The sequence below is a fragment of the Salvelinus namaycush genome, chromosome 15, assembly GCF_016432855.1.
Source record: "Salvelinus namaycush isolate Seneca chromosome 15, SaNama_1.0, whole genome shotgun sequence".
In the NCBI taxonomy this organism is placed as follows: Eukaryota; Metazoa; Chordata; class Actinopteri; order Salmoniformes; family Salmonidae; genus Salvelinus; species Salvelinus namaycush.
This window is the reverse complement of record NC_052321.1, coordinates 21,770,004-21,797,984: the sequence shown is the minus strand read 5'-3', so window position 1 is coordinate 21,797,984 and position 27,981 is coordinate 21,770,004. Positions and strand designations below refer to the sequence as shown.

At 42.3% G+C, this 27,981-nt stretch overlaps 1 protein-coding gene across 1 annotated transcript; it reads left to right on the top strand.

Annotated features, from left to right (window-relative positions):
• The first annotated feature begins 25 nt into the window (after nt 1–25).
• On the top strand, nt 26–27,851 carry LOC120060299 (apoptosis-resistant E3 ubiquitin protein ligase 1-like). The gene is made up of 23 exons (XM_039009492.1): nt 26–451; nt 3,549–3,608; nt 5,839–6,052; nt 6,585–6,753; nt 13,348–13,568; nt 16,409–16,480; nt 20,567–20,793; nt 21,777–22,014; nt 22,670–22,839; nt 22,955–23,135; nt 23,386–23,639; nt 23,757–23,834; nt 23,950–24,091; nt 24,202–24,323; nt 24,448–24,523; nt 24,613–24,722; nt 24,835–25,014; nt 25,485–25,607; nt 25,802–25,931; nt 26,056–26,114; nt 26,248–26,337; nt 26,469–26,644; nt 26,802–27,851. The coding sequence occupies exons 3-23, from the start codon at nt 5,905–5,907 to the stop codon at nt 26,902–26,904; spliced, it is 3,069 nt and encodes a 1,022-aa protein (XP_038865420.1). The 5' UTR covers nt 26–451; nt 3,549–3,608; nt 5,839–5,904; the 3' UTR covers nt 26,905–27,851.
• Nucleotides 27,852–27,981: the final 130 nt, after the last annotated feature.

Here is a 27,981-nt window from a genome sequence, read left to right as displayed (position 1 = left end):
CATCTCGGCTTCCGGTTGCCGCTAGCTAGTTAAATATAATAAATACGTTCAAGGTAGGACTGTTATTCTTAAAATTAAAATGGATTTATCTGATGTATTTTAACGTTTGACGTAGCTATGCGTGAGGGGTGAATTATTACATGTTTTGAAACACTGAATTTGGCTTTGGAATACCACATTTCGATTTTGCGTTGACATTGACAGCTTAACGTACGTCGTAGGTAGCTAACGTAGGCTACAGTATCAGCAACAAGCTAGTCTGTTAGTCTGTACTTGTCCTGAAGGAATTTATGTTGTAGCTAGCTGACTATAATCTCTGCCAGTGTGCATCGCCTAAAACACATGCATCACGTTGGTTGTTGATGTATTATCTAAACACACATGGAGTATTGAGCTAACGACAGTTAGCTGCTGCTGTCTCATTAATTGATCGACTTTTCCAACCAGCCAGGTAACGTATCACGTAAACCCAAGGAGCCAGTATTTAGCAAGGCATATTGATTACTTAAACTTTCTTCATTTTACAGCGTTCCTGGAGTTATCAGGTCTGTGATATGCTGCCCAACAACCTCCTTATTGATAGAGAGCTTCCGTGACCTAGTTGTCATTCATTAGGGGTCATATGCAAAGCAGGTATAATTTCACCCTGAAGGTTTCCCCATCGGAAAAAATAGCTCAAAGAAACTAAGGGGATGTGTGGGAGGCAACGCAATGGGCGTGTCTACAAAAACACAATGAGAGGGTAGCCATTTATTAAATCAGGATGACAGTTGGAATAGACTGCATCAGTACAACAGAATGAATAATAGCTAAACACGTCATATATATACAAAGGTAGCTCAACATTGACGAAAGCAAGCTTACAAAGGCAGTTGTCAAACACCATGCAAAGAAATCACACTGACCAATGACGTCAACACCAAATGGAAAGAGGACAAACTTAGTAAATTAATCATCCAGGTGAAAATAATAGGAAAGTCTATATTAGCACATAACATCTCCCAAGCGGTATCAGCATTGATTAAGTGCAGGTGTGCTTACTTAATGGTGTAGGGGAAGGAAGTGCCATCCCTGCAGGGTTGACTGGAAGTGGGTGCGGAATTTTCTATAGCCGCCCAAAATATAAGACATACTTTAACGCAAAACAAATTCAGCCTAGTGGGTGAGAGGCTGTGTGGAAAGGGCTAAGCCACCCCCAATCAGTGCTGCCATCCAGGACCTCTATACCAGGCGGTGTCAGAGGAAGGCCCTAAAAAGACTTCAGCCACCCTAGTCATAGACTGTTCTCTCTACTACCGCACGGCAAGCGGTACCGGAGCGCCAAGTCTAGGTCCAAGAGGCATCTAAACAGCTTCTACCCCCAAGTCATAAGACTCCAGAACATCTAATCAAAATGCTACCCAGACCATTTGCATTGCCTCCCCCCCCTTTTACGCTGCTGCTACTCTGTTATCTGTGCATAGTCACTTTAATAACTCTACCTACATGTAACCTCAATTTCCTCGACTAACCAGTGCCCCCGCACATTGAATCTGTAACGGTACCCCATGTATATAGCCTCGCTATTTATATTTTACTGATGCTCTTTAATTATTTGTTGCTTTTATTTCTTATTTTTTTAGGGATTTTTCTTAAAACGGCATTGTTGGTTAAGGGCTTGTAAGTAAGCATTTCACTGTAAAGTCTACACCTGTTCTATTCGGCACATGTGACAAATCAAATTTGATTAGATTTAGCAGACGCTCTTATCCAGAGTGATTTAATGTATTCATGGTAAGGTAGATAGGTGGGACAACCACATGTCACAGTACATTTTCCTCAATAAACTAGCTATCAGCAAAGTCAGAGCTAGTAAGGGGGGGGATCAAGAACAAGTGTTACACTGAACAAAAATATAAAACGCAACAAAGTGTTGGTCCCAAGTTTCATGAGCTGAAATAAAAGATCCCAGATCTTGGCAGTACGCCCAACCGGCCTCAAAACTGCAGACCACGTGTATGGCGTTTGGGCGAGCGGTTTGCCGATGTCAACATTGTGAACAGAGTGCTCAATGGTGGCTTTGGGGTTATGGTGTGGGCAGGCATTTTTTAAATACATTTGATTTGATTTTAATCTATGGCAATTTGAATACACAGATACCGGGACGAGATCCTGAGGCCCATTGTCATGCCATTCGTCCGCCGCCCTCACCTCATGTTTCAGCATAATACACAGCCCCATGCCTCAAGGATCTGTACACAATTCCTGGAAGCTGAACATTTCCCAGTTCTTCCATGGCCTGCATACTCACCAGACATGTCACCAATTCAGCATGTTTGGAATGCTCTGGATTGACAGCCTGTTCCAGTTCAGTAGATTACGGCCTAATGTATTTATTTAAATTTCCTTATTTCCTTATAAGAACTAACTCGGTAAAATCGTAGACATTTTTGCTTTTATATTTTTGTTCAGTATAGTTCACAAAAGGCAAAAAGGAGGGGGTGCTGTGGCATTATTTAAGATGCTCTGAAGAGATAGGGTTTCAGAAGATGGGCAGGGACTCTGCTGTCCTAGCTTCAGGGGGAAGCTTGTTCCATCATTGGGGTGCCAGGACGGAGAAGAGCTTGGACTGGTCTGAGTTGAGCTGCCCTCCTGTTGGGGTGGGAGGGCCAAGAGACCAGAGGTGGCAGAACAGAGTACTCATGTTGGGGTGTAGGGTTTGAGCATAACCTGAATTTCGAGAAGGGCAATTCCTCTTGCTGCTCCATAAGCAAGTGCCATGGTCTTGTGGATGCGAGCGTCGACTGGAAGCCAGTGTAGTATGCAGAGGAGCGGGGTGACATGGAAGAACTTGAGACAGTTGAACACCTGGCGGGCTGCAGCGTTCTAGATAAATGGCAGGGGTTTGATGGCACAAGCGGGTAGCCCAGCCAACAGTGAGTTGCACAAGTCCAGACGGAAGATAAGTGCCTGGATTAGTACCTGCGCCGCTTCCTCAAGCCGCTTCCTGTGTGAGGTAGGGTTGTACTCTACGGATGTTATAGAGCATGAAGCTGCAGGAGCGAGTTCCTGCTTTGATGTGTGCAGAGAACGATGGTGTTGTCCAGGGTCACGCCAAGGTTCTTTGCACTCTGCTACAGGGACACAGTGGAGTTGTCAATTGTGATGGAGAAGTTTTGAGCGGGCAGGCCTTCCCCGGGAGGAAGAGGAGCTCCATCTTGTCGAGGTTGAGCTTGAGGTGGTGGTCAACATCAAGCTACAGATTGTACCCCAGACAATGTCATATTTTTTATTTATTTAAGTCAGTTTAGAACAAATTCTTATTTACAATGATGGCCTACCCCGGACGACGCTGGGCCAATTGTGTGCTGCTCTATGGGACTCCCAATCATGCCCTGTTGTGATACAGCCTGGAATCGAACCAGGGTCTGTGGTGACACCTCTAGCACTGAGATGCAGTGCCTTAGACCGTGCGACCAAAACAAAGATCTACACGCATGCAATAGGAAGATCTTACTCTGTACAAAAAAACTTGATTTAATATTGTTCTGAATTTATGTTTTTTGTAGAACCACCTGCAACTGGTATCTCTCCCATCTTGGCTGGGGATAGCTGGCCGCCGGCTCAAGGTAGGTGTAGGGGGCCTGGTAAGGCTGAGCTGGTTGTTGGACTTGGGCCTGGCAAGGCTGGACTGGTAGCTGGCCCGGGGCCTGGTAAAGCTTAGCTGGTTGGTAGCTGGTAGCCCCCTCCCCCATTGCGTTACCAACCCAGGTTTCGGCACCATGAAAAATAGGTAAAAGAAACTAAGGGATGTGTGGGAGGCAATGCAAATGGGTGTGTCTGCAAGAACACAAAGAGAGGGTAACCATTTGAGCTTTTATTAAATTACGATGACAGTTGGATGTTTTCTGGGAATCAAATAAGCAATTTGCTACATCAGTACAACACATAGGAGTAATAACTTAACACCACAGATGTATACAAAGAACTGTGTGAAAATATAACGTTAGTATAATGTCTATGGCAAGCTAACAAAGGCTGTGGTCAAACAAAAGACAAACAAATCACACTGACCAAGGAAGTCAACACCAAAAGGAAAGAGGACAAACTTAGTAACTCATCCAGGTGAAAGGAATATATTAGCACATAACACATCTTCCAAACACATCACACTACCAGTCCATGAGGTATCAACATTGATTACTTCTTCAATGAGGTTTAAGGGTGGTTGGCATATAATAAATTACTGTGTTACTGTCACCTACTCGACTGGAGTACAACTCCCATATACTTTGCTTGAAAAAATATATATAATTCACTACACTCACAATTTTTTTTTATTTTTTATTTTTTTTATAAACAACACCACCCTACTCCACTATTTAAATATATTTAGTCCTACTTCAGGCCAACAACTTGAAAGGATGGGACACCATCACTTAACACACCATGTAACTCTTCTGATGTCAAGTCTCGCACACCCAAATACCTCTGCAGCTGCCACCACAACCTCAGATCTACTACTGACACCACTCCACTCAGGATCCCTGCCCCTTGACCCATCTTCCTCTACTTTCTTCACTGCAGCAGCATATGACAACTTCTGCACTACTCTAACCCTGGAAACCTCAACCTGCCTCTCGCACGGGACATTTCTGATCCCCAGCCCCATGGGCACCCCTTTAATTAACAAATACCACTACTTTCCCCAATACTACACAGTCCTTTGTCTCATGCCCTTCTGCACACCTAGGAACCTTCCTCCTACACTGCTGCCACATGCCCATAAGCTTGACACCTGAAACAACGTAATGTATCCGGCACAAAAGCTCGTACAGTTTAACTTACATATCCTAACATCACTTTGTCGGGCAAAGACTCAACAACAAAACTCAAAAGAACAGACAACGACTCTTCTGTTTCACCATTCACGCCACCCTGTCTGCGTCACACCAAACAACGAGCATCACAAACACCGGAATCTTCCCCTTCAGTTAGTCAACTTTTACATTTACTGCTATCCCAGTAATCACTCTTTTTCTTGAGAGCAAAACAAATCTCTTACCCACATTAATTTAATGCGGAGCGCCTGCTCCCTCTGACCAGCAGAAACACAAACAATTATCACAAGACCACACTTCTGGTTACTCTCACTGACTCCACAGCATCCACCTTGAAACCAGAAATGGATCAGCCAAAAAGCAAGGGTGCACTTTTTCCAAATACTTCACTCCTACTGTCACAGACTCATCTTTATCCTGACCTCAACACTGATTAGGTACCGGTGTGCCTACTTAAAATGTGTGGGGGAAGGAAATAACGCCCCTGCAGGAAGTGAGGGTGACTGGTGGTTGGTGGGGAGTCTGGAAATGGGTGGGGAATTTTGTACACCAATCATTAGGGGTGCTGTAACAAATATGCATCTTGTGGGGATGTTGTTTTTGTAGACAATCTATGTCTATGGGTGTTGCCAATGCATTTATTTTATGTTTTTGTCGCTGTGGACTTTGGTGGTCTTTAGTTTAGATTATGAGATAAAAGTAATGAGACATTTTACGAACCTTGCCAGTTCATGCATATGTCATCTGGATTACATGTCCTATCCCATCATTCAACACTCCTCCAGTGTGAGACATTAACATTCATGCATGCCTTCTCGGCTATGCTGCTACTGCATAATGAAAGCACCTGAGTTGCTAGATGAGCATGGGCACAACTTTTTAATTGTCTTAGTCATTGTTTAGACTTACCTTTCATGAGCTGCCTGACTTAAACCTGTGATGTTGTTGTCGCTATAGCTCTTTACCAGTGAAGAAGCTGGAGAATGGACATAATTTGCGACTTTATTTTATCGTGCAGTATTTTGGACCTGGCCCAGCCTTTGTGGGGAGCAGAAGAGTCTGAGTCAGAGCTGAAGATGGTCTGATGGACCTCCGCTTTTTGCTGACTTTCCTCTTCTGCTCAGTCTCGTGGATCTTCTTCTGGGAAGTGCACTGGAAGAAAGGCAAAGAAAGTCAGATTGAAGAATGGATTCAAGGCCACAGTCTCTCCGATTACAAACACTTATTTGAAGGTCAGTTGACAAAATATCAGCAACTTGATTTGATCCAGTGTTTATGAATGACATGGAACAGTGGCAGTTTAGCATCTCTGAACTATTGCTGATGTAAAGGAGCCAGAGGCTAATGTGATTGCAACCGAACACAGTAACATCTTCATTGATTTACTCTGTAGTTGATTCACAGCATCCCAGTTATTTTACAACAAGGGAAATTGAATATCTTTGAATTTACTCATCCATTGGAGTTTGTACAAAAGCCTACACAGTTCAAAGGATATTTTTTTGAATGTTCAGCCAATGGGTGAAATGATTTAGCTCATCCTCTGCTGTTGAAGAGGTTTTAGGTTAGTGTAATTTCCCAAAGTTCATGATGTTGTGGTTTCAGTGATTTAGGGCCTGTCTGTTTGCAGGTAGGAGTATATTCTTATCTTGGCCTCAATCTGGTGATGCTGAGGTGAATTTATTAATGATAAGGCAGGCTATAGACTAGATCCTTCTCTGCTCTGGCTGATTTGTCTGTGTCTGTCTGTGCCTGTGTGTGTAGATGTGCAGACTCTGGAGGAGCTGAGCCTGAGTATTCTGACTCGTCTGGAGTACGTGGTGAGAGAGAAGCGGCGCTGGAGGGACATCGCAGAGGCTCACATCCAGCTGCTGAGAGACTTTGCCTTCCAGGAGTGGCTCTGCTCTCAGAGCCTTGAGCACTACTATCATACGTAAGCATACCACCACCATGTTGTCAGTGCCACTACACAAGCATACAACTAATTATTACCAGCATAGTACTACCTACCTCTCACCTGTCATGGGCAGATTCAAACGCATCACATAAACACAATTAACAATGCTAAACGATTCTGCACTACTTTTTTTCCATTTGAGTCATTTAGCAGATGCTCTTATCCACAGCGACTTACAGTTAGTGCACTAACATCTTACTGAATTCAGTCATTTTGTGAAACACTGTGAGGTCCCTCTTTCACTTTCTCTCTTTCTCTGAGAGATAGAATAACAGCCTTAGAAGATATGTGCTTTTTTGTCCACTTGGGGGCAGCATCCCCATTCATGGCTGGCTGCACTTGGTGACATTAAGCTCAGTGGCTGCAGTGTTTCCGAGCAGCGTTTCCCAAACTCGGTCCCGGGGGCCCCCCTGGGTGCACGTTTTAGTTTTTGCCCTATCACTACACAGCTGATTTAAATAATCAAAGCTTGATGATGAGTTGGTTATTTGAATCAGCTGTGTAGTGCGAGGGCAAAAACCAAAACGTGCACCTAAGGGTTGGGCCCTAGGACCAAGTTTGGGAAACCATGTTTCAGAGGGTCACTTAAAGAGGCAATCCACAGTTGCTAAAGCCATTTTTTTTACTTATTAATGTATTATATGTACCCATTTATTCTTGAAAATATAACTTATAATTGCCTCATGAGCTAGATTCAACTGTGGTACCCCATCAGAACCCATAATATAAGCTTGTTTTACTCCAATGTTTGTAAATTAGTAAGTGTAAACAAACACTATAAAGCCTCAATATGTTTAAAAATTGTGATCTCATGGATGGTCAGTCATTGCGTCCATAGTTGTCTATGAATTTGAGACTGGTTACATTTCTCCAGCCCCATCCTTCAGCTTTTTACCGAAACGGTGCGGGGAGTCCGCTTTGTTATTGTTTCAACTGCTGAATGCCGCTTTAAGGTGCTGTTACACACACAATATGGTAGATGTTATGCAATGCTGCGGATATGGGGGTAGCTCTCAGTGGACGGAGTAGCAGACCCTTTTTTCTGTCTAATGTTTGAATAAATATCGGTTTTCAGTTGCATCACATTCAGATATTTCATTGTGATCCATGGGGTAGTCATACAAATGGGATTGTTAACTTGACCTCCTCTGCATATTACTGTAGTACAGTATGAGTTCACCTCTGTCTGAGCAGTGACACTCACTCCCTACCTAAAGTAATTGTGAACATGAGCAGCTGGGTTATAGTGGTTACTATACTTTGTTTCTTGTGGCTACAGCAGCTGTCAACTATGGGAAGCTTTGGTTCCTTGAGTACATTACCCATATACCATTTTATACATCTGTCAGTGGAGGAAGCCATTTCATCATGACTCAATACATACCACACTATTTTACTTTAATGTTTATATAAACCTTAAAGGGGCAATCTGCGAGAGCTACATACATACATACTCATTTGATTATTGAAGAATACACAGTGGCAAGAAAAATTATGTGAACCCTTTGGAAATAACTGGATTTCTGCATAAATTGGTCATAAAATGTGATCTGATCTTCATCTAGGTCACAACAATAGACAAACACAGTCTGCTGAAACTACTAACACACAAACAATTCTACGTTTTCATGACTTCATTGAACACACCGTGTAAACAGTCACAGTGCAGGGTGGGGAAAGTATGTGATTTAATAACTGGTCAACCCTCCTTTGGCAGAAACAACCTCAACCAAACGTTTTCTGTAGTTGCGGATCAGACCTGCACAACGGTCAGGAGGAATTTTGGACCATTCCTTTTTACAAAACTGTTTCAGTTCAGCAATATTCTTAGGATGTCTGGTGTGAACCGCTAGAGGTCCTGCCACTGGATTTTAAATCAGGTTGAGGCCAGGACTCTGACTGGGCCACTCCAGAAGGCGTATTTTCTTCTGTTGAAGTCATTCTGTTGTTGATTTACTTCTGCGTTTTGGGTCGTTGTCCTGTTGCATCACCCAACTTCTGTTGAGCTTCAATTGGCGGACAGATAGCCTAACATTCTCCTGCAAAATGTCTTGATAAACTTGGGAATTCATTTTTCCGTCGATGATAGCAAGCTGTCCAGGCCCTGAGGCAGCAAAGCAGCCCCAAACCATGATGCTCCCTCCACCATACTTTACAGTTGGGATGAGGTTTTGATGTTGGTGTGCTGTGCCATTTTATCTCCACACATAGTGTTGTGTGTTCCTTCCAAACAACTCAACTGTAGTTTCATCTGTGTACAGAATATTTTGCCAGTAGTGCTGTGGAACATCCAGGTGCACTTTTGCAAACTTCAGACGTGCAGCAATGGGACGGCAGGTAGCCTAGTGGTTAGAGTGTAGGGACGGCAGGTAGCCTAGTGGTTAGAGTGTAGGGACGGCAGGTAGCCTAGTGGTTAGAGCGTTGGACTAGTAACCGAAAGGTTGCAAGATCGAATCCCTGAGTTGACAAGGTAAAAATCTGTCGTTCTGCCCCTGAACAAGGCAGTTAACCCACTGTTCCTAGGCCGTCATTGAAAATAAGAATTTGTTCTTAACTGACTTGCCTAGTTAAATAAAGGAAAAATAAATAAATGTTTTTTTGGACAGCAGTGGCTTTTTCCATGGTGTCCTCCCATGAACACCATTCTTGTTTAGTGTTTTACGTGACGTATACTCGTCAACAGAGATGTTAGCATGTTCCAGAGATTTCTTTAGCTGACACTTCTTAACCTCATTGAGCATTGCGCTGTGCTCTTGCAGTCATCTTTGCAGGACAGACACTAGTAGCAACAGTGCTGGACTTTCTCCATTTATAGACAATTTGTCTTATCGTGGACTGATGAACATCAAGGCTTTTAGAGATACTTTTGTAACGCTTTCCAGCTTCATGCAAGACAACAATTCTTCATCTTAGGTCTTCTGAGATCTATTTTGTTCGAGGCATGGTTCACATCAGGTAATGCTTCTTGTGAATAGCAAACTCACATTTTGTGAGTGTTTTTTATAGGTCAAGGCAGCTCTAACCAACATCTCCAATCTTGTCTCATTGATTGGACTCCAGGTTAGCTGACTCCTGACTCCAATTAGCTTTTAGAGAAGTCATTAGCCTAGGGGTTCACATACTTTCCCCAACTTACACTGTGAATGTTTAAGTGATGTATTAAGTAAGCATTTCACTGTAAGATCTACACCTGTTGTATTCGGCGCACGTGACAAATAAACTTTGATTTGAATATAGACAATAAAAATACAATAATTTGTGTGTTATTAGTTTAAGCACACTATGTTTGTCTATTGTTGTGACTTAGATGAAGATCAGATCAAATTTGATGACCAATTTATACAGAAATACAGGTAATTCCAAAGGGTTCACATACTTTTTCTTGCCACTGTAACTTATAAATAAATCCCTAATGGGCAATTTTCTTACCCCATCAGAACCCAAAATATAAACTTGTTTTACTCCTTTGTTTTCAAACAAAGTAATTGTAAACAAACACTGTATAGCCTCAAAACATGGTTAAAACTATAATCTCATGGATGGTCAGTCCTTGCATCCATAGCTCTGTCTATGAATTTGAGAGTAGCTACATTTCTCCAGCCCCATCCTTCAGCAATTAACACTATTTAGACTTCATCACTGGAGATCCCTACCTCAGACCTGGATGTGCATGAGATCGGTGTATCTGGCCATAGGGCCATTACAATGTCTGTGAGTACTCCTGCACTTCAGCTCTGCCATAAGCACACTATTAAATTAAAAAACAAGTCCCTTGACACGTCCGTCTTCCAGGAGTCTGTTTGCCCTGCCCTACAAGCTGACTGTCATGAGTCTGATATCCCTGATGAGATAGATGGTTGACCTGTATAACAGCACTCTAAGGAACACCTTAAACAGCCTTTCCCTTGAAAAAGTATCCTTCCAAATATCCTTCCAACGGTTCACAGAGGAGCTGCTTAGCATGAAGACCCATGGCCACAAGCGAGAGCATCTGTGGAGATGTGCTGGCCTAATTGTCCATCTACTGGTCTATAAAGACTACCAGGCTTGTTATTTAAAAGCATTAAAAGCAGCCCACTCCACCTTCTACTCTGACAACGACCGAGGAAATCGTAAGACTTTGTTTTCCACCATCAGTCGTCTTCTCCATCCTACAGAATCTGGCCCTCCCACAGCAACTACTGAACAGTGCAACAGATTTTCTGAGTTCTTTAAGGCTAAAATCAACACCACCCGAGAGAACATTGTATCCTCCAACTCTAACCCCACTCTGACTCCTCCTTCTTTTAGACCTTAGTACTGCTTTCGACACAGTAGATCACACATTCTACTGCAGCGCCTCAGAGAGCACACTGCCATCTGTGGGACTGCCCTAAACTCTAATCAATTCGCCGAATACAACAGGGAAAATCTTATTTACAAGCCCTTAATTAAGGATCGGACCCTTTTTTTAAATTTTCGCCAAAAATTATATACCCAAATCTAACTGCCTGTAGCTCAGGACCTGAAGCAAGGGGGCAGACATAGCAGGGGTTCAAATTGTAGAACCCAGTTCCTACATTTTAATATAAAAATAGATTTTATTTTATAAAACTATGCTACATTTTAACTCTGGGACCCTCAGGATGACAAATCAGAGCAAGATTGCTGAATGTCAGTACGTTATTTATCTTCAGAGGTGAATGTATCAAACCAGTTGCCGTGATAAATGTTTTTTGTTGTTGTGCACTCTCCTCAAACAATAGCATGGTATTTTTTCACTGTAATAGCTACTGTAAATTGGACAGTGCAGTTAGATTAACAATAATTTAAGCTTTCTCCCCATATAAAACATGTCTATGTCCTGGGAAATGTTCTTGTTACTTACAACGTCATGTTAATCACATTAGTGCACGTTAGCTCAACCGTCCCATGGGGGGATACCAATCGCGTAGAGGTTAACCAACAGTGCAGAGTTTTTTTTTAAAGTTTGCTGAACTAAAGGAAAAATTGTAACACAATAAATAGCAATAATGAGGCTATATACAAGGGATACCGGTACTGTCACTGTGTGGACAATGTGGTCGATACACTTATTAATGAAGCCAGTGACTGAAGTGGTATACTCTTCAATGCCATTGGATGAATCCCGGAACGTATTCCAGAAACAGTAGCTTAGCATCCGCTTCATCAGACCACTGCCGTATTGACCACGTCACTGCTACTTCCTGTTTGAGTTTTTGGATAAGCAGCCTATGGATAAGCATTTTCTTGTTTGCTTCTGGCCTTATACAGCTCGCTGAGTGCTGTCTTAGTGCCAGCTATGAAGAATATAGATGACAACTCTCTTGGTAAATAGTGGGGTCTACAGCTTATTATGAGACACTCTAATTCAGGCGAGCAAAACCATGAGACTTCCTTAATATTACGAGATTGCGTAGCAGCTGTTGTTATCAAAGAGACACACACCACCCCTCCTGATCTTACGGAGCTCATCCAATTTATTCTCCAGTGATTACACGTTTAGCAGTAAAACGGAGGGTAAATGCGGATTATCCACTCGCCAGCGCTGTCTTGCCAGGCATCTGGCTCTTCAACCTTTGTAACGGCGTCTCTTCTTCATACGAATGACAGGGATTTGGGCCTGGTCCAGGAGGAGCAGTATATCCTTTGTGTCCGACTCATTAATGAAAAAATCCTAGTCCAGTTTGAGGTGAGTAATCGCAGTTCTGATGTCCAGAAGTTATTTTCGGTCATAATAAACGATGGCAGAATAATTATGTACCAAAAAGAAGAAAACTGCAAAAAAAAACACAAAATAGCACAATTGGTCAGGAGCCCGTAAAACTGCAGCCATCCCCTTTGGTGCCATTCTCTATGGTTTACCTCCTACATCTCTAACCACAAGCAGTACGTCACCCTTGGTGAGGCAAGATCAGTGGAGTCCACCATAACCTGTGGTGTCCCACAAGGGTCGGTGCTAGGACCCATTCTCTTCCTGCTATGTCCTCCCAGGCCCACCCATGGCTGTGCCCCTGCCCAGTCATGTGAAATCCTTAGATATGGGGCTAATAAATGTATTTCAATTGACTTAATTCCTTATATGAACTGTAACTCAGTAAAATCATTGAAATTGTTGCATGTTGAGTTTATATTTATTTAGTTTTTTTAAGTTTTTCTATTTAAATTGTTATTTTATGCACTTTGAGATTATTCCTGGATAATGAAAAGCGCTTTACAAATGTAATTATTATTATTATTTACCAAATCAGTGGATGAATGTCACTTTGTTATTGTTAGAACTGCAGATTGCCCCTTAAATGTTTAATGTAAATGTAACCAAGTAGATCATGTTAAGGTTACTGTGGTACAGTGCAGAACAGGGTGATAGACCAATATTTGCCTTGCATGCATGATAAAGTACACAATATTTAAAGCAATAACAGACTACAACCCAGCTTTAAAGTCAGGTTCTTCTTGTTCAGTCTGTGTATTATCCTGTTTGAGACTGTGGCCATGCTAGAGGTGAATGAATACAATTGACTGTTTTTTCTCTGTGTTTGATCATATTGCACTGTGGTCCAACTGAAGACTGAAGACCTTGGGTTGTATGACTCTGGATGATCTAGCCCAGTTTGACAGCCAGTTGCAGCTCTCTCTTGCTGCGTGGGGATACTACTACGAAGACTACATCAAGCTGTCCACAGGCGTCAAGGTTCTCCAGGCCTCTAGGGGGAGCCGCGACCAGGACTACGAGATCCAACTCGTGCACAGCCTTGCTGAAAGGCGCCTAAATGAGAAGTGGTCTATCGGTGAGTGCAATGCGTCTGCCATGGATTAAGAGTGATTTCAGACACTGGCTGTAGAAGATACTGATGTAGGGCTGTGACTGGCGGCCTTTGCGAGTGTATCCATAGGAGCAAAGCAGGAAGTAAAAGCAGGAATTTTACCCTTCAATATGTGCCACACATCAGTTAACATAATTTGAATGAACAGTCTACATTACCATGGACATTATTGCATCAGGTACCCATATCCTCTCCAGTGAAATTGCCAAAGTTAGTTCCAAGCCTGTTATATTCATTATATTTCTATGTGTGTTGCTGCTGCGTTGAAAACTTGTTTGTTGCTTCTTTCAGCAAGGAGCGACTACGTTTCATGAATGTTGTTAATAGTGATGGGGATATTATTTTTGACGTTATATTGTATCGTCGTCAAGACACAATATCGCAATATAATGTTTGTGCCAGTTGAATGTACCTGCACCAACACTCCAGTATGTTTCCTTCATAGCTTGTTCTCTTATCTTTTTAAATATGCAGTAAATTTGTTTTCAGCACTTTTATTTCCATGACTGATCAAAACTAGTTTTCTCATGGCTCTCTTGTTCCTCTGCAACAGACATGTGGTGAGCAATATGTCTGGAACATCGATTCGCAATTAAATTCACTGTATTGAATCGCAACACATATAGAATCGTGAGAATCACAATAAATATCGTATCGGCACATAAGTATGGGGATAATACTTTAGCCAGCTGTTCGTTATGACAGTTCTTTTATTTTCATGGCGGTCTTCATCCTAACCATCGGTTACAAGGTTATATGGTAATTATGCCAGCCCTAATTGCAAGGACCTAGCATTGAACTTTTTTTATTAAGCAATAGCCACACAGATGAACGAAACTAGGTGTTGTAAAGGAGAAGTTGACTGTTACTACGGGGCCATATTAAGACAGTTAATGCAACCACATAATGTGAAAGAAAGTAGCCTAGGCCATTGTTGTTACATTACAATTCTCATGTACAATTTCTTACCCTATCCTAATTTACATACTGTAGTACACACCGATTCTCATAGGCTTATACACTCCCAATGAGCAAATAGCTATGTTACCTATGATAGGTATCTTCTCTGATGCCAAGAATAGCCTAAGTCCTATTTCTGGAAAAGCTTGATTTGCCTTTGTGGTGTGACGCATCGGTGAATACACAGATTGTCCACACACTACTGTGCTTGGCTAGTGCAGGACAACATGGACCAATTAGACTTTCGGATTAATGTCCTGGATGCAGAGTCCAACATGGGTATGTGTTCTAGTTTTAAAGGTTTATTATCTACAGGTATATTAGAAAGCAAAAGTGAAATAAAAAGGTCAATCCTCCAAGTTGGTCTGTGAGTATGCCTGTGAGAATGAAGGGCGTAGGCAGTGCTCTAAATAAATAAAAACATCACTTAAAATTGAAAATCTAGGAGCACCAGAAGATATATATATTTTTGAATTGATTGAGATCTAGCATATTGGGGGTATATAAATTCTTGCTACATGTTGTATCTAGAAACAAATGTTTAACCGGGTAAAGACATTTGTTTATTATAAAAAGCTAAAATGTTGATAATTACAGTCATTTGTGTAATATTAGGTTTCTACATAGTGCTTTTGCACAATCTATTGAAGCGCATTACATCGAATTCTAAACTGTCTCTTTAAGGTCGTCAAGTTTGTGAGTGATGACATGCAAGTGATCAGTCATTCATTCATTGCTATGATCATTGATCTTATAAAGAAGCTATCCCTTTTCGCTTCTTTCTTTGCCTCCAAATGTTTAGATATACTGATAAAGTAACCAGGTTGTTAGCTAGCTAGCTAATGAGGTAACATGACTGAACAAGGTGTAAACAAATGCTGGTTTTGGAATGACCAGCGACATGGTTTATGAACAGGGCCTAAAAACTAACTTTTTGGTCCACCAGCCACTGTGGCAGGTAGATAAATAAAATCTACCAGCCAATACATGTAGTCACCCTAATAACACCAAAAGCCACAACAAAAACATTTTCTCGGTTTTGTTGAAGTTATTTTTTCAGATTTTCACTCACAAAATCACACTTAAAATTAAATTTAAAAAACGTACAATTGGATGTTCTAAGTCTGAAGTAAAACTTTTTGATTGGGTTTTATTATGCCACAAGCATCTGTATAGACTATCAGGAGACCACTTTTGAGGTCTAGGGAAGAAAAGAAAAACATAGTTTCCCTTTCATTTCAATTGAACTCAAGAGACTGGTGTTTGGTTGGCGGTGTTTCTGTACTGCATGCTCAATAGCAGAGTTTGAAGAAAAAAAATAGCATCCGATTGATACAAATCATCATTATATCATATCATTCTGCCAGGTAAGGCTGCTTCCATTTAATATCGAAAGTTTTATGTTAAAGCCTTTATAAATGACTGTTTCGGCATCGCTGACTGGCTACACAAAGTGGTAGACACAGGCATTCCCATGCCGTTACGTCTTCAGAAAGTTGCAAGAAATACAAGTCACTGATACATTCTTATACAATATTTTTTAATATTCTTTACATGTAGGCTTTGGATTGAACAAATCTGTGCTCACTTTTGTCTCTAAGGCACTCAGAAACAACTGCACAGTGAAACCTATCATTACAACAGTCATTATCAGGGTAATTTTTGTCCTGGTCGCACTGGTGCTCCCAAAATAAAATGTCAGGTCACACAGCAAAATATGTAGGAGCTTATGCAACCAAAATTGACGTAGGGCACATCAGCTTATTATGAAATGTCTGTCAAAAGTTTTTTCTGTGCTGTGAAAGTCAAGTAAAGTATGATGTCTGTCTTTGTTTCTCTTTCAGCGGGAGCTTTTATATTTGGCTGTACTGTGGCACTGTGCTTTCTGATAAGGGACCTCATGTTTTACGTGATTGGTGAGTGAGTTCTACTGACAGTAGCTGTTTGAAGAAGGAGATGGGCGCCTGTCAGCAAGGCTTGGGGCCTAAACCAACCTGTCATTAGAATTATCAGGAGGTACTTGTTGAAAATACTAGTACAGTTAACTTGCCTAGTAAAATTAAGGTAAAAAAAAATTACATTTAATAAAATAAAATAATAATAAAAAAAAACATTCACATATATATATAGCAGTAATTGTATAGGTAAAGCCTGGAAATCTTGGGACACACAAACAGTATCTGTAGTTCAAATATATTATATATATATATTTGATATATTTGAACTACAGATACTGTTTGTGTGTCCCAAGATTTCCAGGCTTTACCCATACAATTACTGCTTCTCCACAGCACATTCAAGGAAATAGACCTTAAAGGGATAGTTCACTCAAAAATACAAAATGGGTTTCCTTACCCTGTAAGTAGTCTATGGAGAAGGTATGGTGCCAATCCATGCTTTGGGTTAGTTTCCCTGGCACTGTTTCCACATGCTAAACTTTTGGCATTGGTGGCACAAATCCCAATCAAGTCATGGGTTCGATATTCGCTTTGTTCAAAGCATATATAAGTGACTGTTTGAGCTTCACAATCAATGTAGATACTTTTGGATGAAAGTGAACAATCCCTTTAAAGCATTCTTTGAAGTAATTTTTCCACAATTGCATTGCAAATGGTCTCTCCACTAATAAGATCAGCATGAGCCATTAGATCTTCACGGGTCCAAAAAGTTGGATGGATCCATGGCTTTCCCACCCAACCCAATATGCATACATTTATTTTCCAAAAACGGAGACCCGTTCCGAAGGGACCCGAAGACAGTCAGACCCTTTCCCGAAAAGACCATGGAAAACAGACCCGTGCTGGTTCGAAGCCGAGAGACCCGTTCAGATCCGATAGTGGAAAGAGAGAGAAAGAAACCTCCAACTCGGCGCTGCCAGCGCCATTAGTAAACAAGTGATACTGGCCAAATGATCCACCGTTTGTCCAAACGCCCAATAACCAATTACAAAAAAACAAAATTTGTTGTTTCAAAGTTTAAAACATTATAGTCTCCAGTAATTACCAGGAGCCAGTACTACTCAATTAAGGTGCCACCAACCTCCTGTGATTGTTAGATTAAAGGAGTAACTCTGTAAGGCCTAAAACATTCTTCCTCACCTCAAGTTCAACTGTCGGAGTCATTTGGAGTGCCGGTGCACACTGCCGTCAAAGGCCTGCAGTAGCTAAGCCTAATAATAGTCATACCACACCAAACCGTCACAAAAGTTGGTTAACTTTATTAGGCTAATATCAAAAGTAAGTCAAGTCATTGTTTATAGTGAAAATATGAACAGGTTATTATATTGCTGCATTAAATAAAGTTTTGCATTTTGCCCTCTTTGGTTTTTCCTTTTCATGGTTTGTGTGCGAGTAGCATAGTAGGCCTGCCGGGAATACCGGTAATTCTGTTATATTGCGGCAAACACAACATTACAGCTGGAAATTAATTTGGCCACCGAAAATGGCTCAACAGAATGAAACATTCCAAAAAGTTTTGAACAGGCTTAGAGTGCCTTCTGAAAGTATCCAGACCCCACATTTTGTTACGTTACAGACTTATTCTAAAATGGAATCAATACAAAAAAATCCTCAGCAATCTACACACAATACCCAATAGTGACAAAGCGAAAACAGGCTTTTAGACATTTTTGCAAATGTATTAAAAATAAAAACAGAAATATCTTATTTACATAAGTATTCAGACCCTTTGCTATGAGACTCGAAATTGAGCTTAGGTGCATCCTGTTTCCATTGATCATCCTTGAGATGTTTCTACAACTTGATTGAAGTCCACCTGTGGTAAATTCAATTGATTGGACATGATTTTGTAAGGCACACACCTGTCTATATAAGGTCCCACAAACCAAGCCATGAGGTCGAAGGAATTGTCCAAAGAGCTCCAAGACAGGATTGTGTTGAGGCACAGATCTGGGGAAGGGTACCAAAACATTTCTGCAGCATTGAAGGTCCCCAAGAACACAGTGGCCTCTATCATTCTTAAATGTAAGAAGTTTGGAACCACCAAGACACTTCCTAGAGCTGGCCGCCCGGCCAAACTGAGCAATTGGGGGAGAAGGGCCTTGGTCAGAGAGGTGACCAAGAACCCAATGGTCACTCTGACAGAGCTCTAGAGTTCCTCTGAGGAGATGGGAGAACCTTCCAGAAGGACAACCATCTCTGCAGCATTCCACCAATCAGGCCTTCATGGTAGAGTGGCCAGACGGAAGCCACTCCTCAGTAAAAAGCACATAACAGCCCTCTTGGAGTTTGCAAAAAGGCACCAAAAGACTCTCAGACAATGAGAAACAAGATTCTCTGGTCTGATGAAACCAAGATTGAACTCTTTAGCCTGAATGCCAAGCGTCACATCTGGAGGAAATCTGGCACCATGCCCTACAGTGAAGCATGGTGGTGGCAGCACCATGCTGTGGGGATTTCTTTCTGCGGCATGGACTGGGAGACTAGTCAGGATCGAGGGAAAGATGAACGGAGCAAAATACGGAGAGATCCTTGATGAAAACCTGCTCAGGACCTCAGACCGTTCGAAGGTTCCAACAGGAAAATTACCCTAAAGACACAGCCAAGACAACGCAGGAGTGGCTTTGGGACAAGTCTCTGAATGTCCTTGAGTGGCCCAGCCAGAGCCCGGACTTGAACACGATCGAACATCTCTGGAGAGACCTGAAAATAGCTTTGCAGCAACGCTCCCCATCCAATCTGACAGAGCTTGAGATGATCTGCAGAGAGGAATGGGAGAAACCCCCCAAATACAGGTGTGCCAAGCTTGTAGCGTCATACCCAAGAAGACTCAAGGCTGTAATCGTTGCCAAAGGTGCTTCAACAAAGTACTGAGTAAAGGGTCTGAATACTTATGTAAATGTGATATTTCAGTTTTCTATTTTTAACAAATTTGCAGTTTTTGCTTTGTCATTATGGGGTATTGTGTGTATGGGGTATTGCGTGTAGATTGATGAGGGGAGAAAAAAATATATTTAATGATTTTAGAATAAGGCTGTAACGTAACAAAATGTGGAAAAATTCAAGGTGTCTGAATACTTTCCAAATGCACTGTATATTGCAGCTATTACCAAGAAAGGTGATTACCTACCGTAGGCCTACTCAACAAATTACAGTAATAGGTTAATGCTATTTATTTTACAACAGGCCTACTTTTAACCTTAAACTAAATACGGATCACAAAATTAAAAAGACAAACTTAATTTAGCCAATGAAAATGTCTCAACAAAATGAAGAGAAAAAAACTTTTTGCATAGGCTATGCAGAGAACCCGTTTAGATTATAAAATAGGCCTACAATAATAATACAAAGTATTTACAATAATAATGTGATGACTAAACATTCATTAATAAATATGGAAATAAATGAATGGTAGGTAGACAATTGCATCAAACCTGAATAATGAGTTGCACTCAGTCCATTTGGCCACACCAACATTCTTCTCATATTTGTCCACTATAATATTAAAACTTGTCCCCGAGGACATTACCCTTGTCGGCTTCTTTTTACTGTACTTTTTCTCCTCTAACCTTCGTTTTACTTCAATGAAAAATAACTTCATCTTCACAATCAACAGTAGCCTCGGCCAAGGCTCATTTTACTGTCTCTCTCCAGCAGGTAAGGTTAGCAGCTGGAACCATTTTCAGTCGAACATAACTATACATTTTATTGAGTTGCAATTGGCTAACAGAGATAACAAGCTCGCGCATTTCTCATCACACAAACAGTAAATTAACAGAGGACAGGTCCAATCAGGTCCAGTCGATAAATCAATTTGAATTGCACATACCCGAGACCCGTGCCAATTATATCAGACTCGTCACAGATCCGAGACAAATGTCCGAATTTAGGACCTGGACCCGCTCGGGTCCCGGGTCAGATCTCCAAATTTTGTGGTATGTTGGACCCGTGAAGACCTCTATGAGCCATCCTCAGTATGCTGTGCATTTAATCACATTCAGTGTGTTCAAACAAGGTCTCTGATTGAATGTCTCCCCCTGGCAGGTGGAATTACTGTTTCCATCATAGCGTTTGTCTTTACCATCAAGTTCCTATGTGAGCTTGCTGCACGGGTGGTTAGCTTCCTGCAGAATGAGGACCCCGGGAGAAGGGGCGACCGCAGCATCTACGACTATGTACGAGGGAACTACCTGGACCCGCGCTCCTGCAAGGTGTCCTGGGATTGGAAGGACCCACAGGAAGTGGGCCAGACTATGAGCTTCCGTGTTCAGGTAAGATCCTTTCCGACCTATCTGCTTGAAATCACATATCTAGGCTACTTCAGTCATTTCTGGATTTTAAAAGTTCCGTTTCTGTATGAAACTACGATTAGAGCACAACCACCCACCTCAAATATTAAAGGTCCAATGTAGACATTTTTATCTCAATATCAAATCATTTCTGGGTAATAATTAAGTACCTTACTGTGATTGTTTTCAATTAAAATGGTCAAAAATAAACAAAAAATGCTTCTTAGCCAAGAGCAATTTCTCAAGCAATAATGTTGCTAGGACTGTGTGAGTGGTTTGAGTGGGGAGGGGAAAACTGAACACAAGCTGTTATTCGCAGAAAGGTTTGGAGAAGGGTTAAAGGTCTCCCTCACATTTTGGGACTATGTCAACAATGGACTAATGAAACAAATAACAAAATATCGTTTTGGGGTGGAGTTTTCCTTTAAGTTTCAGTCATGCGATATGTTTTCTTCTTTGTGAAACCCCAAGGGGGGTTTGGAACTCTCTATTAACTAATTGGCAAAAACTCCATCCCACCAAAACTTCAGGTGTTCTTTTTAAGCAGGTCTTACACTAAAAAGGCATTATCATAATTTTCACAATTTCACAGTATTATTCCAACCTCATAGTGTAGAGAGAAAAAAACAGGAAAATCAGGTTTTACTGCAATGGGTCTTTAAAGAGAATGTAGAGGAGGGATACACTTTTTTGTTTCTGCGGATGTTAGTCAGTGATTCTGTTATTTGTCTTGTCGGTTGGTTTTCTATTGGGGCCATAAAGCACACAATGAAGTTTCAAGTTTATTTGTCACATGCACGGAACACAGCAGGTGTAAAACAGTACAGTGAAATGTTTACTTGCTAGCTTTTTCACAACAATACAATATACAATTCAATATCAAGGTGAGAAGAGACTGTTGGCACAAGTTGTGGTGCTAGACATCCTGCCATGGTTTCTCATGGTTTGCTCTGACTCTACCCCAGCTCTTCTACAAGAACGGCCAGCCCTTCCCTGCCCACCGACCCGTGGGGTTAAGGGTCAACATCACTCACATAGAGCTGGCCCTAGACATCCCCATCACCCAGGAGGTTCTGCAGGAGCCAGAGTCCAATGTGGTCAAAGTGGCCTTCACTGTCCGCAAGGCCGGACGCTATGAGGTAGCTGTCAAACTGGGAGGACTCAACGTGGCCTACAGCCCTTACTACAAGATATTCAAGCCAGGTAAGGTCATGACCTTTTGGACTGTGTGACTAACCCATCTCAGGACTGGACTGTGTTATATTTGTAATATAAATGTGAAGCATGGATGACATGAGGACGTTTAAGTCATTGATATTGATAATTGTGTTTTTACTTATGATAAAGAACAGAACTTTGACATTGCGTAGTAAGAATTATTAATGACCACCCAGACCAGAAATATTGATACCACTGAATTATAATGCTAACGTTTCTTCCAATGTTCTTCCCATTGCTTGTACTCATAACATGATAATAAGTATGTTAATAGTATTCATCATCACAATATGTTTTGTAGTTCGGCTTTGTTTACGAAGTATAGCACGAGGTGATGATGATCATAACATTTATTTAAGGCAATATCAATATTTTCCTGAACATTATTTTAATCTGATTGTTTATTACAATGTTTGGAAATATTTGTATTATGCTCTACAGCTTTGCTCAATTAGGTTTGATAAGTGTTGAAAACGGTCCCTTCACATGGAAGTAACTTGAAACTTTGTGTAAATGAAAGCTGTTTTTCTCTGTTGTCTCAGGCCCTATGTATGTATTTTACTGGTAAACACTACATACTTTAATTTGAGACATCCCCTGAATGTTCATCTCTTCCCCACATGTTCTGTGTCCATTTCAGGGACAGTGGACCCGTCCAAAACGAAGATAGCCTACCACTTCTCCACACTGGTCTTAGTATATGGCCAGCAGCATACCCTGCAGATCGAGCCTCGGGACGAGTATTGCAACCCCACCAGTAACTCCACCTCACTGATAGACGAAGTCAACTACAGCGTCCACGTCCACTCGGTAAGAACCCAATATCACGACACAACACTCATACAACAGAATAAATGAATTTGTTTCCTGATTTTAACTGTGAAATTGGACAATGGGAATCCATTTTGTGTCTTCCTCCTCTCAGCTGGGCACGGTGGATGACGACAGCCTGGAGGAGTACTACTGTAAGTCAGTGTCATCCAACAAGCAGCTGTGCCAGGTACTGCTGAAAATCACCCTGAGGAAGAAGGGCTGTTTCCGGGCACGCATCTCCTATAACGACCTGCCCCTCAGCAACGGAGAGTTCGACATCATTGTTCTCAGTGGTGAGTAAGGGTCCTATTTTAGGGTATGATTGAACAGGCCCATGTGAAGGAAAAGATGGTGATAGGATAGTGGATCAAATGGTATTTCACCAAGTTGCTACATGTATTTTCAGCCTATCATACTCAAAATGAGATACTCCACAGTGAAATATATGTAGAGTCTAGACTTTCGTCTTGGTGGAGGAAAAGCTGTGGTTGTAGGGTTCTCATATCACTCTTTTGTTTCAATTGCTACCCTTCCACCAAACAGAGAATGAGAAGAACTGTGTGGAGAAGAACGTGTCCACCACAGGGATCAGCATCTACTTTGAGGCGTACCTGTATGGCTCAGGGAACTACAGTAACTACAGTAACTCCTCGTGGCAGCTCCCAGCCTCGGCTCTGATGGCCCCTCAGAGACGGCCCTCCATGGGGGACGAGGAGGACGAGCATGACTCCCCTGTAGAGGGACAGCCGGAGAAGGTCAAGAAACCAAAAAAGGTCTACTGCTACATATCGCCAAAGGTGGGTGAAGAGAGGATAGAAAGGATTTTGTTTTGACTAGACATACCACATGCTCCACAGCCGGGTTGGTTGCAGACTTCTGTCATTGACTGGACCATTTACTTTTCTGCTACACAGCAACTGTCAGTGAAGGAGTTTTACCTGAAAATCATTCCATGGCGCCTTTTCACCTTTCGAGTTTGCCCAGGGACAAAGGTAGGACAAGCAGCCATGCTGTGAAACACCGTGTGACTTCCACATAATATTGTCTGACCTTTAGCAGTAGGTTTAATGAGCTCGTGTGTTCACCCTCGTCTTTCTGCCCCTTCAGTTCACATACTATGGCCCTGACCCCGTTCACAAGTACTTGACTCTTGTAGTGGATGATGGGATCCAGCCGCCAGTGGAGCTGAGCTGTAAAGACAGAAACATCATGGCTGCCACCTTCATCCGTTTCCTGCACAAGAATATCGGTTGGTATCCCTCCTTTTCCAGTTCAGTAACCCTGGAGGTTTACCTGGTATAGATCGTTTTTGGCCTCTGTAGAAGCATTGAGATTGGATGGTTTTTGTGCTGTTGACAGGTGGCTCGGAGACATTCCAGGACAAGGTGAGCTTCTTCCAGAGGGAGCTCAGACACATCCACTCCAAGAGGCCTCGCACCAAGACCTGCCTGAAGATCACACGCCACTGCATCCTGGACTCTGTGAGTGAACCCACCGTGTAACTATTCTCCGAGCCGCAGTGAGATTAAGAACTGTTACTGCAGACTCATAAGGTGATATTGAGTGTGAAAATGACAGTGTTTTAAAATGTCTATCTCTCCCCAGTCTCTGAAATCCACCCGGAACTTCTCTGTGTCAGATTGGAGTAAGAACTTTGAGGTGGTGTTCCAGGATGAGGAAGGTAAAATCAGCAGATGACAGGCCAGTCAGCTGGTGTTGTGTGGGGAGGGCTTTTGAATGACGCAGTATGTGTGTTGTGTTGGCCCCTAGCTCTGGACTGGGGAGGGCCGCGAAGGGAGTGGTTTGAGCTCGTCTGTAAGACCCTGTTTGACACCACCAATCAGCTGTTTACTCGCTTCAGTGACGACAACCAGGGCCTGGTAAGACCTCCCTTCTCACCAGCACAACTTAAACAATATGGCTAAGGCCAGTATTCAGTGACCTTAGCCAATAGGATAGTGAGGTACTGTGTCTGTCCCTCTATCTTCTCAGGTCCACCCCAACGCTGAGCGGCCGGTCCACCTGCGTCTGAAGATGTATGAGTTTGCGGGGCGCGTGGTGGGGAAGTGCCTGTACGAGTCAGCCCTGGGCGGGGCCTACAAGCAGCTGGTCCGCGCTCGCTTCACCCGCTCCTTCCTGGCCCAGCTCATCGGACTCAGGATGAACTACAAGGTATGTCCTCCGCCTCAGTCCCACATCCTCTGAGAACCTAGAGATGGACCTCTCTCCCAATGTTTACTTCTCTCCCAATGTTTACTTCTCTCCCAATGTTTACCTCTCTCCCAATGTTTACCTCTCTCCCTATGTTTACCCTTCTCCCAATGTTTACCTCTCTCCTAATGCTTACCTTTCTCCCAATGTTTACCTCTCTCCTAATGTTTACCTCTCTCCCAATGCTTACCTCTCTCCCAATGTTTACCTCTCTCCTAATGTTTACCTCTCTCCTAATGCTTCGGCTGGTTAGAAAAGCGATCTGTTTATTTCATAGCGTATGAGTTGTATATTGTGGTGTTTCTAGAACATATTAAGATCTCACCCTGCCTCTCTAAGTGGATAAGTCATCCTTGTTGTTTCACCGAGTTAGAATGACATGTTTATTTTAAATCTATTTTCCTGTATTTGTATTTAATTTTCCACGGCAGTACTTTGAGACGGATGATCAGGAGTTCTACAAAACGAAAGTCTGCTTCATCCTAAACAATGATGTCAGTGAAATGGACCTGGTGTTTGCTGAGGAGAAGTACAAGTCAGGACAGCTGGAGAAGGTGACGAGGGAACCTTTCTGTTTGACATGACTTCCCTTATCCACCATGTCATCTCACAGAAAAAAGAAAGCACTAACAAAACAGAGTAATTATTTCCTTGGCAGACTGCTTAGTACTCCTAGAAAGGCAGTGCAGGGTCTGTGTGGGTGTGTTGTCAGTCATGTCCTGAGCTCTGTTACTCTGTCACTCTTCAGGTGGTGGAGCTGATATCTGGAGGAGCTCAGATTGCTGTTAACAATGAGAACAAGATGCATTATCTGAACCTGCTGGCCCAGTACAGGCTCGCCAGTCAGGTGCGAGACGAGGTGGAGCACTTTCTCAAAGGTAAGGGATACAAACACCGATATATTATGGAGTCATTTCACATTCACCCCTGTATCTAATCTGGAATGTCTATAAGAGGATAGGCAACCAAGCTTTTGTCAATGAACTGTTTTGTGAATTGCAGGTTTGAATGAACTTGTCCCTGAGAACCTCCTGGCCATATTTGATGAGAATGAGCTGGAGGTATGTTGAATAAAACTCACAACTGATTTTGTCTCTCATTACATATCAAACTTTCCAAGCTTACATGCCTTGTCCTACTTTCAAAATCTCAGTCCTATGGCACTGTAAGGTCTAAATGTCTGTTTGTCCCCAGCTGTTGATGTGCGGTACGGGGGACATCAATGTCCAGGACTTCAAGGCCCATGCTGTGGTTGTAGGAGGGTCGTGGCACTTCAGAGAGAAGGTGTGTGACACCACCTGGTCTGAGCCATAGTAGATGGTGAACGCCACTGCTTTGCTACAGCGTTATATTGATTGAGATGTGTCAAACGTGTTAGTGTTGTGCACCATGCTGACTGTGTTGTGTTGTGCTAGGTGATGAAGTGGTTCTGGGCCGTGGTGTCCAGCTTCACCCAGGAGGAGTTGGCTCGCCTGCTGCAGTTCACCACCGGCTCCTCCCAGCTTCCCCCTGGGGGCTTCAACACCCTCTGCCCCTCTTTCCAGATCATCGCTGCTCCCACACACAGCACCCTGCCCACCGCACACACCTGGTGAGTGGACGGGCATGCACGCACCCTCACAAACACACACACACTCAGACACCGTATACACATACACATGCACTCTTACACATTCATATACATGTGCTATACAGTCGGTTTCAGTTCTGTAAAGTGACTGACTATCTGTGAATTCTTCTCTCTCTAGTTTTAACCAGCTTTGCCTCCCCACCTATGACTCCTATGAGGAGCTGCACAAGATGCTGAAGCTGGCCATCAGTGAGGGCAGTGAGGGCTTCGGCATGCTCTGAGTGGCCCTATCCCTGGAGCTCACCCCCAGACTCTGGTCACACTGTGGTCCTGCTCATACAGCAGTGGGGTGCCAATGACACCAGCGCCAACCAGGCCCCTGGTACGCCCGTTACCCGCTCCATCCGCTTTGGACAATGAACATCCCTCCTCGACTCACACGGACTACCCATGATCCTCTTTCAGTGGTAGAGTGCATTAAATGAAGTCCACAGGACGTCCCAGTAGGCTCTGGGACGTCTTCAGGTGTCTGCACTATGTGTATATACTGTACAATGTTTGCTTTTCTAATGAAGAACATGACCTAGTGTTAGAAAAGGCTGGGTAGTTTTATTTGTAGATGTTAGAGTTGTTTAATTTGATGTTTTTGAGACAGAATATAGAGCTAGTTAAAGAGCCTAGTGAGCTTGGTGTTTTGGTTTTTTGAATTTTATTTTGGGAAAAAGCTGAGGAACATTTAAATGCAAAAGCAGCCTACACAAAGTGTGGAGAGGCTGCACACCCCAGAGCACTTTGGCCTTACCTGATCAGGGAAGGGTGTGTGTGTATATAGTGCGAAAAGTATGAAAATGTATGTACTCATACTTTAAGTCACTCTGCTAAATTATTCAAATGTAAAATGTATATACAGTATATATTATATCACTCTTTCATTTCAATATGTGTACATGCATGTTAAAAGGTTGTCATGTTATAGCAACAGTTGAGATATATTTTCAAACAGAAGGGACTAAAGATACTTGATAGATCTTTGAGGTCATACTTTTTTATTGATGGGAGTTTAATATATTACAGCTGATTCATTTATTTTTTTAGTTATCATCGTTTCACATCGACAATTGGCTTCAGTGTACAAATACATTTCACCCATACCGTTGATGACTTGTTGATGGCAATGTTATTTGTCTTGAGCCGTAACAGTTTTTGTTTTAAAACCTGCCTTATTCAAGCCCTTTGCCTCTGACTTAATCTGGAGAAGTGTGTAGTTAAAAGAAGCCTAGACTAGCAGAAGTATAACAACAGTGATATTACTATAATATTACTGTTGGTAGTTTTTGCAGTGGAAGTTTGACATGGGA